At 35.9% G+C, this 16973-nt stretch overlaps 1 protein-coding gene and 1 pseudogene across 1 annotated transcript; one reads left to right on the forward strand and one right to left on the reverse strand.

Annotated features, from left to right (window-relative positions):
• Positions 1–8476: 8476 nt before the first annotated feature.
• Positions 8477–9685, forward strand: LOC110698239 (zinc finger BED domain-containing protein RICESLEEPER 2-like). The gene has a single exon (XM_021875637.1). The coding sequence runs from the start codon at positions 8477–8479 to the stop codon at positions 9683–9685; it is 1209 nt and encodes a 402-aa protein (XP_021731329.1).
• A 2267-nt stretch (positions 9686–11952) lies between these two features.
• LOC110698029 lies at positions 11953–16717 on the reverse strand (annotated as a pseudogene).
• Positions 16718–16973: the final 256 nt, after the last annotated feature.

Here is a 16973-nt window from a genome sequence, read left to right on the forward strand (position 1 = left end):
TATACATCGCACCAAATATGTGAAAATTATTTTAGGTTCAAGGCGAAGAGAGGAGTGTGTCAATTGACGAGAGGAGGACAAATTTGGAAGCAAGAATTGTGCTCTAGCCTGAGTGACACACTCTAAACGGGAAGGATGAGAATCCCGTGAAAAGTCAGGAGATGTGCCTAAAATTTGGGCTAAAATAGAGGAATTCAGAGAGATTTCTCTCCCTTTGACAAGAGTATCAAGGGTAATTTCCCCACGACTCCTTTTAATCACCCTATTTATGTAAAATAGGCGGGTGAGTCTAGGATAGGCAACATCAGAAACAGAGGACAATTTAAACAAGTTCGACACTCGAAACACCTTAAGACAATGTAATTGAGCAGAGGAAATAAACTCGATATCCATCAATTCAGAAAAGCAATGTTTACGAGAGTGAAAACCATCTTTCCATTTACCATGGGATGTATTATTTGAAACCAAGAGGATGGAAACGAAGAATTTACCTCTGGTGCAAATGGATTGACGGGAACAGAAGGGGTAGGAATCTGAAACAAAGAGGAGTTCGAATTTGATGGTTCACTTGAGGAACTCTCTGCCTTGAGGTTGAAGCACGAGCCTTTGAGACTTTAGAGGAAGAGGGTTTTGAAGCAACAAATTTTCTTTTGGGTGCCATTGATAATGAAAGAAAGATTGAATTTGAGATGAAGAGGCAAAAGAAAATTTCGGATAAGTGAAGGGGATGGAGTGAAGGAAAAGAGAGAAAGAAAAATAAATAGGAGATAGAGAGGGAAAAAAGCAGTTTTAGGGAAGAGGGAAGGTGAAAAGAGGTGTGAAGTGACATGGCAAGGGTGAATTATTACGGTTTGCAAAGGTCTAGTGAATGTGAAGGACGCGTGATTCAAGGCACTATTTTAAAACCAAAAAGAAATTACAGCCGGTAACAAAAAATTTAAAAAGCATTTTTTTTTATAAAAAAAATATTTAATGTTTACCCACTTGGATAACCACCAAATATTTAATGTTCCAAATATTGCAATTAGTAAAAACGAACACATTATTTTCACTTGGATGATCGCTGTAAGAAGTGATCATGGTAGAGAATTTGATCAACTAAAATTTGAAAACTTTTGTGCAAAATATGGCATTTCCCACAATTTTTCAGCTCCTAAGACACCTCAACAAAATGGAGTTGTGGAACGTAAGAACCGCACTCTCAAGGACATGTCAAGGACAATGCTTTTAAAAAATTGTTTACCAAAATATTTTTGGGCAAAATCTGTGAATACGGCTAACTATGTTTCAAACTGTTGCTTAATTCGCCTTATTTTGAAGAAAAGTCCTTACGAATTGTTTAAAGGGAAAAAGCCAAATGTTTCCTATCTAAAACCATTTGGATGTACTTGCCTTGTCCATAATAATGGCAAAGATAACCTTGGTAAAGTTGATGCACCTAGTGATGAAGCAATCTTGCTTGGGTATTAAAATATTTTGATCAATTAAATTTTGAAAACTTTTGTTAAAATAATGTTTAAACTTTTGACGAGGAGCAGTTAGAATAATTTTACATCCTTACTTTACACCTCACATTTTTCTTCATCGAATATTCCTTTATTTTAGGTTGATCTTCTAGGTGCTTTAGGACTCTAAAGGAAGAAATAAAAAGAAGTTAAAATCCTACGGGTTGGACAACCCTAGGCGGAGACTTAGGCATATTTTTTGTTATCGTAATTTATTTTTGGTTTTGAAATAGTGCCTTGAATCACGCGTCCTACGCATTCACTGGACCTTTGCAAACCGTTATAATTCACCCTTGTCATGTCACTTCACACCTCTTTTCACCTTCCCTAAAACTGCCTCTTTCCGTCTCTATCTCCTATTTATTTTTATTTCTCTCTCTTCCTTCACTCCATCCCCTTCACTCATCCTACCCTTTTTGTTCCCGTCAATCCTTCCTTTCCATCTTCTTGGTTTCGAAATAATACATCCCATGGTAAATGGAAAGATGGTTTTCACTCTCGTAAACTTTGCTTTTCTGAATTGATGGATATCGAGTTTATTTCCTCTGCTCAATTACATTGTCTTAAGGTGTTTCGAGAGTCGAACTTGTTTAAATTGTCCTCTGTTTCTGATGTTGCCTATCCTAGACTCACCCGCCTATTTTACATAAATAGGGTGATTAAAAGGAGTCGTGGGGAAATTACCCTTGATACTCTTGTCAAAGGGAGAGAAATCTCTCTGAATTCCTCTATTTTAGCCCAAATTTTAGGCACATCTCCTGACTTTTCACGGGATTCTCATCCTTCCCGTTTAGAGTGTGTCACTCAGGCTAGAGCACAATTCTTGCTTCCAAATTTGTCCTCCTCTCGTCAATTGACACACTCCTCTCTTCGCCTTGAACCTAAAATAATTTTCACATATTTGGTGCGATGTATAGTTCCCCAAACAAACTCTAAGGAACTACTTATCGATCAAACCCTTGAAATTCTGTTCTTGCTCCTTAATGGATATGACCTTGATCTGCCGTTTCTCATCCTAAACCATATGGTCCACTACTTTTCATCTTCCAAGCCAATGCCTCTGCCCTACACCAAGTTACTTCCCAAAATCTTCCAATTCTTCAACATTTATCTTGAAACTGAAGAAGTTGAGCGCATTTAATCGCCTAAGGTTGGTCTAAATTCTCTAATATGTGTCTCCCCGATGGCTCTTGGAAGCTTCGCTTTGACCTTACTCCAAAGAAAGCTGCTGCCCTGCTTCCTCTCTGTCTAAGGGGAAAGGCATTGCTGACTCCTCCTTGTCCTCTTCTCACTTATATGCCTTAGAGTTTGGTTTGGATGACCTCCGTCGTGACATTCAAGACCTTGACAGCAAGCTTGACCAAACCCATGAACTCTTGGCCATTGTAAATGCCAAAGTAAATCAACTGTTTCACCTCAATGCCCTCTCCTTCACTGCTACTGGCATTATTATGCCTCTTAATGAGAATGCTGTTGAGCATGCTAGGGAGAAATTTGCAAATGTCCTCCTAAACTGTGAACGTTCAGTGCGCAACCGACTAATTCTTAGACCTCTAGTGTCTGAACCTTCTATCATCACATTGAGGAATATGGAGTGGTGAAGAAATATAGAGTTGAGAAGCAGAGAAGGTTGGATGAGATGCAAAGGGACAAGACTATGAGGGAGGCTCATAAGCGTTTTGTTAACCGGGCTCAGGATGTACGTTATCAGCAAGGCAGGAAGTGATTTGATGCTGGGATCAAGGCCTTGTTATTTGTTTTTCCTATTTCTGTTTTTCACTTTGAACTTCTGTTTTGTAATATTTTAAAACTTTTTTTAACTGTTCCAAACATTTTCCCTCCCTTGTTGGATGTCAAAAAGGGGGAGAAGTTGCCTGCTTGTTATATGATAAATATTTTGAATATTAACTTTGTGTGCAGGTTTATTGATTATTTTAATGATGGTTTTGACTTCCATCAAAGGGGATATTGAAGACTCCACCTTGATGGGCTTTATTATTTTATCTAACTTTGTGTTTATGATGGAAGTCAAACCAAACAGGCTATATTTTTTATGGGCTGCTATAATGTGTTTGATTTTATTAAGCCAAATACATGTAGGATTGATATTTCCGTAGTCCACGGTTTATCTTTACTTTGGGCTGCTGGAATATTAAACCGAAGTTAATGTTATCTAACACAATTCTGATTTTCATATTTATCTTTTAATATGTTGGATATATATTTGTTAGAGTGAATGTTTATCTTTTACACTAACAAATTCTGTTTTAACAGAAAACATTAATCAAGGGATAAGATTTTATTTTGAATCCATACTTATCTACAGCTAACATATTTACTTGAGATTCAAAGTTTGTTTTATAGAATCCCTTGAAGATAGGCTGAATATTGCTGTTGAAGATTAACGTTGATTTTGAAGCCCCAAAAAATAGCGCAGGCTGAATTATTCAATTAACGTTGAAGATTCAATGGTTGCTTCAAAAATCAAATTTAGAAATCCAGCATCTCAACTCTATAAATCGCGTGCAACACTTCACAAGAATTATCAAGTTTCATTCGCTATAGCAAGAGTTGTTAAATTCTTTCTCTCTAGTTTATCAAATATTTTGTTTTGTAGTTAGATTGAGAGAAAAGAAAAGTATATCAAGAGTGCTTAAATTTTGTTATCAAAAGAGTGATATACTATGAGTAGTACTATAATACTCAAGTATAGTAAAAGTGAGATAGCTTTTTATTTCTGGGAATTGAGTTGCTAAGGTGTAGCTAGGTGGCTACGGAGAGAAGATAGGTTGATCTTTTAGGTGCTTTAGGACTCTAAAGGAAGAAATAAAAAGATGTTAAAATCCTACGGGTTGGACAACCCTAGGCGGAGATGTAGGCATATTTGCCGAATTTCGTAAAAATATCGCTATCTCTTGTCTCGTTTTTATTTGCTTTATTTTACTTGTTTTTATTTCTGTTTTAAATCGCAATTTATAATCTGCCTTATTTACAAAGTCTGCTTTTAAGTTTTCGGATTGAATCTCAAAGCCTTGACACTGAAAAGCGAATCAGTTTATTCCGCCTTGAAACTGATCTCAAGACCTTGAGATTTATAATTTCGAAAAGTTGTCATACTCTATTCAACCCCCTCTTCTAGAGTATACTTATTGTTTATACCATTTCCCTATTGATCCTTCATGTTCATTTAGCTTAACTTAATAAGCATGTGGTTAAAAAGCAGAACATAAATTATAGCTTAACTTTAAAAAATTAGAGGAGAAAAATAAAGAATACCAAGTTCTCAGTCAAAGGATGCACAAAAAGATAGCCACAACTCAATAAAATAATCAACAAAGTTTATAGTTCATCATTGACCAAGTTTACACCAGAAAGAATTATTAATTTGCAAATATACCAATTTAGTAGACGATTGGTTTAGGTAGGGCGGCCGGCCTACTAAGTCTTGTTTCTAGAGCTAATTTTACAACTTAAAATTTACTATGGTATCAACAGACCAGAAATTAAACACCATAAATTAAGTATCATTTACAAAATTTCTGTCCCAGCACTCTATTTTGGTTATATATGAACTGGATAAAACTCCCTTAAAATTGAAAAATGCAATCACCAACCAAGTAATTATGACCACATACGGCTACTTAGTGTGCAAACGGAACTTATATTAAGCACATTTGGTCATTTAGGTAGCTTATGATGATATTGTGAGCCAAGGGAATGACTGATCAGCAATGAACAACTTCATAAACACAGTAATTTTGCAGATTTCAAATTGATAAACTACTAATCCAATTGAAATTGATAAACTTCATAAGCGCTTGTAACGAAGAGACTCGCACTTAGGGTCCTTTTGGTAGGGTGTAAAACATATTCAATGTAAAATGGTTTTCCATGAAGGGTCCGTTTGGTAGGACGTAAAATGTTTTCCCTGAAAACCATTTTCCCCATTTTACATTGTTTGGTCAAACTGAAAATTAGAATGGAAAATTTAGGCTGTAAAATTGTTTTACACCACAGTTGAAAACATTTTCCTCCAAAAATCAAAGGAAAACGTTTTCCTTTCGGTTCTCACAAATCACAAAACCCATCCACTATACTTTCTCTCTCCTCTTAAACGCTCATCAACATTTTCTCTCTCCTCCCAAACGCTCAATCTCTGATCTTCATTTTCGCTATCATCGCAAATCTCACTCATCAATCTCAACGAATTTGGTACATAATTGCTCTAATCTCTTTTATAATAAATTATTTTAGGGTTTTGTTCTGAAAATTCGATTGTTTCTAGGGTATATATGCTGCAAGATTTGATTAATTTGTGTTATATTGTTTGATTAGTTTGTGCAAATTGTTTGATTTATTTTGTGCGAATTTGTTTGATTAGTTTTAGCACGAAATTGTTTGATTTATTTTATGCGAATTTGTTCGATTAGTTTTAGTACGAAATTGTTTGATTAGTTTAGTTTTGTGCGAATTTGCTGCAAGATTTAATTAATTTGTGCTGTATTGTTTGATTAGTTTATGCGAAATTGCATTTTCGCAGCTTCAAATAAAGTGAAGTGATTGTAATCCTGGTTATGAATGGGGTTGGAAGTCAATGTTGCTTATAGTGGATTTGATTTACTGCAACCCAAACAACAGTTATATTAGGAACTTGGTTTTAAACCATATTCCAACATAACGATTGGCAGAGTTTGGTGGGCTGAAAAAACCCAGCTTGAAAGTACCATTTCTTGATACTATAGACTGATAATCCTGTAGGAATTGAGTGCTGGTGATGCTGTGGTTGCCAATGGCAGAGCAAAGCAGCCAGCAAAAATAGTGTAGAAAGATAAAAAGCCAATACAGATGATATGATTGCTTAACTCTTGTTGGGGTTTTGATTAGGTTTTCAATGGGGTTGCTTATCTTTTTATTAGTAATCTTTTTAAAATTTTGATGAGCTTGTGATTTCCCATTTATTTCAGATTGACATTATCTCAATCTATCATGGAGTCGAACAATGTTCAAAAGTCTCAGGTTTAATCCACCTTATGCAATAATAATTTGTCATATGTATGTGATTAAAGGAACTAATTTCCTTGATTTTCTTTTTATTTTTTAATCTTTGTAGATAATTCGTAAACGCATGATCATTGGTGTTGTTACCGCTATTATTGCTTATGTCCTTACTTTCCTTAATGTTAAAAATTCTAGGACTAAAAGACCTAAAATAGTTAGGCAACCTTATGTTAATAGGGATAGCTTAAGGGAGGCTAATATCGATAGTGTTTTATATTGTGGTGATAGTCATTGTCTTGGACAGATTCGCATAAGGCCTAGTGCTTTTTTTAGCTTTTGTAATATCTTGGTTGAAAGGGGACTTTTGTCTGAAAGCAAATAAATGAGCGTTAAAGAGCAAGTACTTATTTTTTTATACTTGTTGGGTCATAATGTAAGATTTAGGGATGTTGAGGGGGAGATTTTTTCGATCTACTTGGACTATACATTGCTATTTTCATATTGTGCTCCAAGCAATCCTTCGGTTGTACCCATATTTAGTGAATCCACCAGGAACTCATATGCAACCAGAAATTCAGAACAATCCTAGGTTTTTTCCTTGGTTTGAAGACTTCATAGGTGCTATAGATGGGACTCATGTACATGCATTAGTTCCTATTGAGATGCAAGAGAGATTTCGAGGAAAAAAGGATAAGACAACACAAAATGTACTAGCGGCCGTAGACTTTGATCTAAAGTTTACTTATGTGCTTGCTGGCTGGGAGGGTTCTGCCCACGACTCAAGGGTTTTGGGTGATGCACTTAGAAAGGGATTTAAGGTTCCCGAAGGTAATATTAATCAATTTTCTCTTGTTGATAATAGTGGTCTAAACTTAACATGAATTGATTAAAATATTGATAATAATTTATGGATGTAGGGAAATACTATCTTACTGACGCTGGGTATGGGGACCGTAAAGGTTTTATGCCTCCATTTAGACGTGTTCTTTACCATTTGAAGGAGTATACCGACAATCCTCTCGAGAATGAACAAGAATTATTCAATTTTTCCATTCTTCACTGATGATGTGTATAGAGAGGGCGTTCGGGGTGTTAAAAAAGAGATTTCGCGTCTTAGATGCTGAGCCTTTTTGGTCATATGAAACACAAGTGGATGTGGTTCTTGCTTGTTGTGTGATATATAACTACCTAAGAGGTGTTGATCCCAATGATGCAATTACACGAGAGGCCGACTTGGAGGTTGAAATACATGACATAAGGAAATCGCTTACTCGAAGGAAATTCGTGAGGAAACCAAAGAGTGTGTGAAAAAACGAAATTCTATAGCATTGGCCATGTGGAATGCATATAAGAAGCACCGAACTAATTGAAGTTGTAGAATGTTATTTCTTATTTAATAGATTGTAAACTATTTTGATAGACTCATGGTTCAGGTGAATATATTACTACATTATCAAATATATTGACTTCATATCTAATCGATTGATTTTTATTTTATCTTTTGTCTTTTTGGCCAATTGCTAAGGTCTAGCAAATCATATACTGTATATTATTGCAGTGTTGCTGCCGTGAGTCTATATTTCTGATTTTGCTTCCTATTATTAGTTTATTTTGTTGTGTGTTTAGTTTACTTGTTATGCAGGTGAAAGACGAGAAAAAAGTTAATTTTCGTCGGTCAAAACAAATGTCTAAGGAGCTATTGAAATTTCTTGCTGAAGAAATGAGGAAAGGACTCCGGCCAAATAATACTTTCAGGACTAGCTCCTTCATTGCTGCTGCAAAGATGATTTATGAAAAGTTTTACACCATATGTAGTGCTGACCATGTTGAGAATCATATGAGGACATTGAGAGACTTTTCAGAAATCACTACACAAAAGAATTCTGAAATTTTGTCCTATTTCTAGTCATAAGGATGATGATATTGGTAAAGAAATTGAAAAGTGTTTGCTTGATTGGGGGCTTGAAAATTTCATGTGCATAACGGTTGATAATGCTAGCTCAAATGATACTGCAATTGGGTATATGAGAAGGAAAATAAATGGGTGGAAAACTAGGATTCTTAAGGGTCGTCTCCTTCACATGCGCTGTGTTGCACATTTTGTTAATTTGGTTGTTTCTGATGGGTTGAAAACTGTTAATGAGTCGGTTCAACGTGTTAGGCATGCTATTAGGTTTATCAAACAATCTCCTGCTAGGTTGCAAAGGTTTAAAAAATGTGTCTTAGATGAAAAAATCAACACAAAAAAGGGATTGTGCCTTGATGTGCCTACTAGGTGGACCTCCACCTATTTGATGTTAAATGCTGCTATTGAGCTTGAGGATGCTTTTGAGAACTATTCTGAGGAAGACCCTCACTATGTAGTTGATTTGAATGAGAGGGATGGTAAGGGTAGCCCTGATTCTGATGATTGGAATAATGTGAGAAGACTTTCTAAATTTCTACAAGCCTTTTATGATCTGACCTTGCATGTCTCTGGCTCTTTATATGTCACTTTGAATTTGTTTTTTCATGAATCGGTGAGTGTTGTTGTACTTATGAAAGATTTGGTTTCAAGTGATGATCTAGATATGTGTCTTATGGCTTGTAGAATGAAAGAAAAATATGAAAAGTATTGGGGTGATCCAGAAAAAATAAACCTCCTGATTTTTATTGTCGTTGTCCTTGATCCTCATTATAAGGTTGATTATGTTGAGTGGATGATAACTGAAATTTATGATCCTATTATTGAATCAAAGTTGGTTGATAATGTGAAGGAAGCTTTGAATGCTTTGTATGAGGAGTATCGTGTTTCTACTGCTAATGATGTGAATAGGGAGGAAGTGTCTTCAGGTAAGGATGACAAAACTCCATTGAGACCCAAACATAAGAAGATTGAAGTCTTAAAGAATAAGTATAAGAAACACAAGTGTGAGAGGGATGGAGATGCAAAAATAGAGTTAGACAAATATTTGGAGGAGGATACGACGGAGGATATTGATGAATTTGACATTTTGAGCTGGTGGAAGTTCAATTGTTCAAGGTTTCCTACTGTGGGGAAAATTTCCCGTGATGTTCTTGCTGTCCCTGTTTCGACAGTAGCTTCTGAGAGTGCATTCAGCACTGGGGGCAGGGTTCTAGATCAGTTTAGGAGCTCATTAACTCCCCGAGTTGTAGAAGGTCTTGTTTGTGCTCAAAATTGATTACGTGCTTCACCATTTCCAAGTATTGAAGAATGTTTAGAGGAAGTTGAGCTTCTTGAAGAGGGTAATATATAAGAACATCTAATCAAAATTTACTTATTTTCATTATGTATATATATATTAACTTGGTTATTTTTGTTATGAATTATGATAGACTTGAAGAATATGGCAATTGGTGATGCTGATATTGATGAAGTGCTTGAAATAATAGGCTGATGCGGCTCTTTTCTCATTACTGACTTGTTGTTGCTAGACTTGCTACTGCCTTGCTCTATGCTGTTGCTGACCTACTTGGGCTGCTTCTGTATTACTGCTACTGCCTTGCTCTATGCTGCTGACCTGCTTCTGCTACTGACCTATTGTTATGATGTTACTGTTAGCCTGCTATTATGATGTTGTTGCTTGCCTGCTGCTTGTTGTTGTTATGCTACTGGTTTCAATTGTTAAAGTTGTAATGTTGAACAAAATTTTTTTTTTTTTTGGATGAAGTGTTGAATTTTTAGAACTTTGAATTAGAACTTTGAAGTTTTAGAACTTGTCAATGTTGTTTAAATCTCATTATGCTACTGCAGTACTGCTATGTTGATGAATATGATATTTATATGATTAAATCCCACAAAAATTGCAGATTAAAGCCCAAATAAACAAGGCCCAAAAAATTCGGTTTGGTTCGGTTTTTTCTTTTGAAAATGAAATTTATATGGTTTGGTTTGGTTTGGTTTCAAAAGTAAAGTGGTGCGTTTTGGTTTCTAAAGTCCATAAACCGAATTAGAGTGGTTCGGTTTCGGTTTGGCCTATAAACCAAACCGAAAACCGAACTTTCACCCCTAATTAAAGGAAGCAGGATCCGAGGAGAGAGAAAGAAAGTAAGTAAGAGAGAGAAGAGAGAGTGTGAGTGACGACTGTTTGAAATGATGAAGTGGCCAAGTATCTAACCTATCTGTATCGGACAACTGGTGCCCGTTACAAACACCAACTTATTTGTATCAGGCAAAGCGCTGCCCGTTACAAATAATGCGATTTTTGTAACGGGCATCATTTTGCTCGTTACGAATACTTTTTTCCTGACCACTACGCTGCTTTATTGTAACGGACTGTTATTTTTCCCGTTACAAATAAGTTTATTATAACTGGCAAATTACTGCCCGTTACAAATAGGCCGTTACAAATGACATTTTTTCCACTAGTGAGTCTGTCATCTAATCTTCAGTCTTAATTTCATAAATTCACCGTTTTGATGTTGAATTCGTGTTAATGGTGATACTTTTCCCGAGGAATTGGTGAAGGAGCAAGCGTAGAGTGCCTGAAATTGGAGGATGATGTGAATCAGGACGTGGGAGGTGTTTGATTCTTATTCAATTGATTGTGAATAAGCATGGGAGGGGTTGAGACTCGTGAGTCGAGGTGGGGGAAGGAGGGAGTGTGGTCGCCTCTGAGCGGTTGACGTGAGGTTTGGAGGATGGTCGGCCGGTAGGGGGCTGGTGCTGCCAGGGGAGAAGGAGGGGGGCTGTCGCCGGCAGGATTTGGGCTGGGTTGGTGCAAGTATTTTATTTTTAAAATTATTTTTAAAATAATTTAATTATTAAAAAGTAAAAAAATTAATCATGGTTAAAGAATTTAACTAGAGTTAGACTCATAATTGCATATAATCATCATTAATGTCACCATTGAATTAGTATAACTAATTAGAGTTTATCATAGATAATAAGAATTTTTACAATTTACCACTAAGAAAATTAAAAAATACGCAGTTATCAAAGAGAATTTCCTAAATAAATAATATCATTATGAATATTATGGTTTAAGGTGGAACATTGAATGGCAAGATGGGAAAATTAGGGTATAAGTTGTCCCAAGGGAGAAATGCCATGAATGGTAACATGTACAAGTATGGAAGTTATCTCCTAAAGAAAGAGATGCCGTGAATGGTAAAATGTACAAGCATGGAGGCTATTTAGTACAGGATGGCCGCAAAAGTCTTGTTAGTATTTGCATCAGCTATAGATATACGAGCATCAACGTCGGAGCTTTTTGTCAGTAGAAATCTCTGATCCTCAGACAAATTGCTATCCTAGGTCTTTCAATCCGCAACTTCAAGCTATCGTAAGAAGATTGTTCTCGCACCCATTGTTGTTTACTATCCCGAAGGAGGTCAACTTGCCAGACACCATCAACGATGAACTTTATCTGTGATGTACAATTAGAAAAAAGATGCAAAAAATTAGTTAAGATTTGCTTGAATCTTTCCCTTGATTTTTTTAGGGGGGAGGGGGGTTCCAGAGGAGAAAGAGCCTGAAACATTAGAACTGTAGTGTTAACCTCGTATTTGCCAGGATACAGCTTCTCGTCTAATATATTCTTAGCATCTCTGCACTTAAGAAACCAGTACAACAATATTAGATTTGGTTATGAAGCATACAAGAAAGAGCAAAGGAGAGAAGAAAAGGCCACAAACACTGATGTTAATTTACAAGGTACACACTGCAGTTCAACATAATAGTATGATGGTAACTCATTGGCTCGTTGCTGACCAGATCACATCCTACCAAGAGATTGGCATGTGAAAAAATATGAGGTCAGATTTATTTGTATATCCTTCTGATATTACATTCCCTTCTGATTTTCGCCTCATCTATCTATGATAATTGCATAGGGTAAGTTACGTTAGTCAATTAAGTGACAGAAGAAAAAGTGTGGGACCCAAAGTGGGACAAAGGTCAACTACCAGTTTGGGAATTGAAACTCCAGTTCCTCACTATCCTTTTAAACAGAAATTAAATACAAACACAATAATTCTCCATTCTTGCCCCCCAAAAAAAATAAGTAGGTTGACAGGTCGATTTCAATAGCCCTCTAAGGTGACTAGTTGAGAACAGAAAAGACACATAAAGTCAGTAATGACACTTAAAAGTACAATAAAAAAAAATAATACAACATAGGGGGACCATAACATAGAGAACTGTATACCATACCTCTTTATTTGGAGCCCTTGCCCAAAAACATACAATGGTTAACGGAACTTCATGCAGCACTGCAAGACCTAGCTAGGGTAGATCAATTAGCAGTGGGCTGATGCGACAGGTATTAATTCAATTCGTGAGACAACATAGCACTTTGCTACCTTGACTTACCAATCTTGTCATGATTAGATCACCAATAATCTTTGCAAGAGCAAACCCCATCCTTAAAACGGTGAAATCTCTTGGTATCTCTGGCAGTTCTCTCCCTCCCGACTACTTTTGTAACTAACTTTATCCAAGCATGGCAATCCCACAAACTTTCAAATTTTTTGTAAATCCTAATGCAGCTGGTTTTATGGCTAGTTTCTCACTGTCATAGTACAAGGACCTCTCCTTCTCCTTCTCATCCAGGTTCTATAGCACAAACTCAGTAGCTGGAACATACCCCAACTCCTTAACTTTCTTCATCAGTTCCTTTATTATATAATCTGTTTCTTTAAAACTTGGTTGAGACCAATTCCCTGCCATGAAAGTGTGAACCTCTCCGCCTATGATCACCCAGCTCATAGCAAGACTCTTTTTCAGTCTATTCTCCCTCATTAAAAGACTTAACGCCAATAACCTGATTCCAGTCACCTTTTGATGCATAAAGATTGGAGGATAGAACTAAGCTTCCCTCGTCTTTAGGAGATAGCTCAATTACTTTATTAAATATCCTCCCTGCCATGGTAATGTCTCCACGGAGTCTACATGCACGCAGCAAAGTCCTCAAAAAAAACAATATCTGGATTATCAGCTTGATTTATTAGTGCTTCTGCCTCCTGAAGCCTTCCAGCACGTCCATAAATATCTACCATGCAAGCATAGTGTTCTTTAGTTATCCGAATATTACGATAGCCAAAAAAGGAGTCAAAGATGTGACGGCCTTCATCAACCAGCCCTGCATTGTCGCATGCTAACAGAACACTAACGAGGGTACGTAACGCCATTAGGTTCAAGCCCCAAGTCATTCGGTTGCTGAAGAAGCTCAAGTGTTTTGTATTCAAAACCATTTTGAGCATAAGCATACATCATTGTGTTCACAAGCACCAAATCACGGTCAAACAAGCCATCATAAACCTGCTTAGCAAGTTCCACACAACCACACCTCCCATATAAATCAATCAGAGCAGTACCAATAAACTTATTTAAATGTAAGGCCCCGTTCACTTCACCTTATTTTTTGCTGAACTGAAATTATTTTTACTGACCTGAAATTATTTAATCTGCACTTAAATTATTTTTTACTGAAATGAAATTAATTTTACTGAACTGAAATTCTTTTTGCTTAATTGAAATTATTTTTACTGATTTTCTATTATTCTCCTTTAAAGTTACTAATTTTTACTGAATTGAAATTATTTTACTGAACTGAACTTATTTTTACTGAACTGAAACTATTTTTAATAAACTGAGCTTATTTTGACTGAATATTATTATTTTCATGTGAGTAAACAGGACCTAAGCTTAATTTTAGTATAATGGTGTGAATATGTTTCCCTTGGTCAAGTGTTACAAGGTTGGAGCATGCAACAAGAGCCCCAGACAAGGTAAAACAATTTGGAAGTATAGAGTTGCGCATCATTTCACAAAATTTGGATAGGGCAACTTCCTCTCTACCATTCAGCGAAAGACCAACAATAAAGGATGTCCAAGCAGTAGCGGAGCCAGAAATTTCAAATCGAGGGACAAATGAACATCACTTAGTTTGACAAAAATATTGGAACAAAAGAATACTTAAAATTAAAGTTTTACTACTCAAAAATATAAAGTACGAAGTACTTGGTCAAAAAATCAACATCATTTACCAAATTTTCCTCCATAAACATATTTGATTTGAAAAATTCAAACTATCAATAATATAACTATTAAAATGTAGTACTTGTTCATAAATCTCACTTTGACCCTTTGCCAACTGCTTTGGTTTAACACATTATGCGCAAAATAATGTATTTAAACAATGTTTTTGTTTAACGTGGGAAGACAACTGTCTCCCCTTGTCCCACGCCAGTGTGTCCAAGTCACCAAGTTTGGGTTAACAAGATGCTCAAAAACCTTAAGTGCATCATCAACCATGCCACACTTAGAGTACATAGTCAGAACTCAGAAGTGAAGTCTGCGGAGAAACTCCAAGCTCATGACCACATTTGATTATAAACCCATGTATTAACATGCCAAGACATGAATGCTTCAAGTTACCACAACTCACCAATAAGCTCGTAAAAGTGTACTCGTTTGCCTTAACTCCTTCCTTAATCATCTGATTAAAAGCCTTCATTGCTTCACAATCTTCCCCATTTTGAACATAACCAACAACTAAAGAAGTAAACAAGATCACATCTTTCTCCACAACTCGATCTGCTACCAAGTGAGCATTCTTCATTTGACCAAGTTGGCATACATATTTGAAACCTCCAACCCCAAAACAACTGCTTTCCCATGAGCTTTCTGGCCATCAAAAACAAGACCCAGATTAGAAAACGCTTTCAAAACGCAAGACAATGTAAAATCATCCGGGCAAACTCCCTCCAACGCCATCCGTTTATACAAACCCACGGCTTCAGGATTCCTCTTTTGCCTAATATAGCAAGAAATCATGGCATTCCAAGCAGCTACATGTCTCTGAGGCAATTTATCGAACAGTTGGTGTGCATAAACAAGGTTGCCAAGTTTTAAATACGCATTTATGAGCTTGTTGCCTAATCTTAGGTAAGGAAAACCGTGATTTCTCATGTGGGTATGAATGTTTCTGATTTCTTCTGTAGCTTTTGAAATTTGGATGAGAGAGATGTAGTTCTCTGAGACTTCTTTGAGGTTTGTGACACTTGAGTGCAATGAAATGCCCAATTGTTTAAGGATTTGGGTTGAAGATGAAGTTGCTTTTTCGATGATTTGTTGGGTTTTAATTTGATTGAAAGTGTAGGTTTGTAGAGCTCTCACAAATTTCGAAAATTTCCAATGTTTTACCCGCCATTTCATAGCATTCCTTTGATACAAAAACAAGCAGTGGCAAAGCCGGGACTTGTAATCTGGGGACAAATTTAAGATGTTTAATAAATCAACAAAAAATTTCAGAAAAAATAATTGATCGGACACGGTTGTTTTTTTTTTTATTTTTTTTTATTTTTTTTTTTAATTGACACGTTTTTATTTTAGGTAAGTTTTGTAAGGTTAGATGACAATTATACCCCTTTCTTTCTCTTCACTACCACGTTCATAGCAGACCTCTCCTTCCTCTCTCGTCTGTCCTCCCGACTCATCTCTCTCCTCCATACCCACTCTTTCTCCTATGCTTCTTTCATCAACCCATATGTATTTTTCTCTCCAAAACTATTAAACAGCAACTATAAAAAGGTTTTATTCATATAAAATCACCGCGCCCTCAATTATTTGCAAATTTATGGGAAAAATTTCACTTTCTTCGACATTTCCTTCTCGATCTCCACCTTCGCCGCTCATTATATGAAGCCACTGGTCTTGAAATCTAAAGAAGTCAAAAATCAAAAAAAAAAAAAAAAAAAAAAAAAAAGGTTCCAATCTTCATACAAGTATTAACAATTGGAAAATTATGGAAATTTTTGAGAAAAAAAACAAATCGAAGGACTTGCGAGTAGTAGTGCCTGCCATTGTTGAGTTTTGTTGAGTCTTGAGCTTCTTTAAAAAAAAATTCTCTCCTTTGCAAATGGGATTTCATAGGTGGTAACAATTAAAATCATTGTTTTGTTGATATTTGATTGAGAAGTTTGCAGGTTAATTCAATTGATTGAGATTTTGTAACAATTTGTAGAATTTAGTGCTGCCAGTGTTCTTGTTAAAGAAGCCTAAGGAGGAGAGAGCTTAAGAAACTACAGCTCAATGGATGATGACCAAATTTGGTCTAGGTGTACAAAGAGTGGTGGCCCTGGTGGGGTAATGATTATGTCAGAGGTAAAACGGAGGGTAATTTAGTATTCATATACCTTACTTCCTTCCTAAAAATACGCGCCAAAATCCTTAAAATACGCGTCAAAATAAAACGTGTAAACTATTAAGAAGAGAGGAAGTACATATTTGAAGTTGCATATGAGATATGATAATTATTCTTATATGGCAAAAGAGGAGTTGTTAAAAGTTTCATTGCATATTATGAAAAATTATCAACCAAAAAATAAATTTTTGTTTGTAAACCCCAATTCCAAGTTATGCAATCCCCAATAATCGATAAATACGATTAATCAAATAATAAGAATTTAAACAAATTGATAATAGATATAAAGGGATTTGGGTTACATTCGGAAAAAAAAAAAAAA

This window comes from Chenopodium quinoa, unplaced genomic scaffold (assembly GCF_001683475.1).
Source record: "Chenopodium quinoa cultivar QQ74 unplaced genomic scaffold, ASM168347v1, whole genome shotgun sequence".
Taxonomy (NCBI): domain Eukaryota; kingdom Viridiplantae; phylum Streptophyta; class Magnoliopsida; order Caryophyllales; family Amaranthaceae; genus Chenopodium; species Chenopodium quinoa.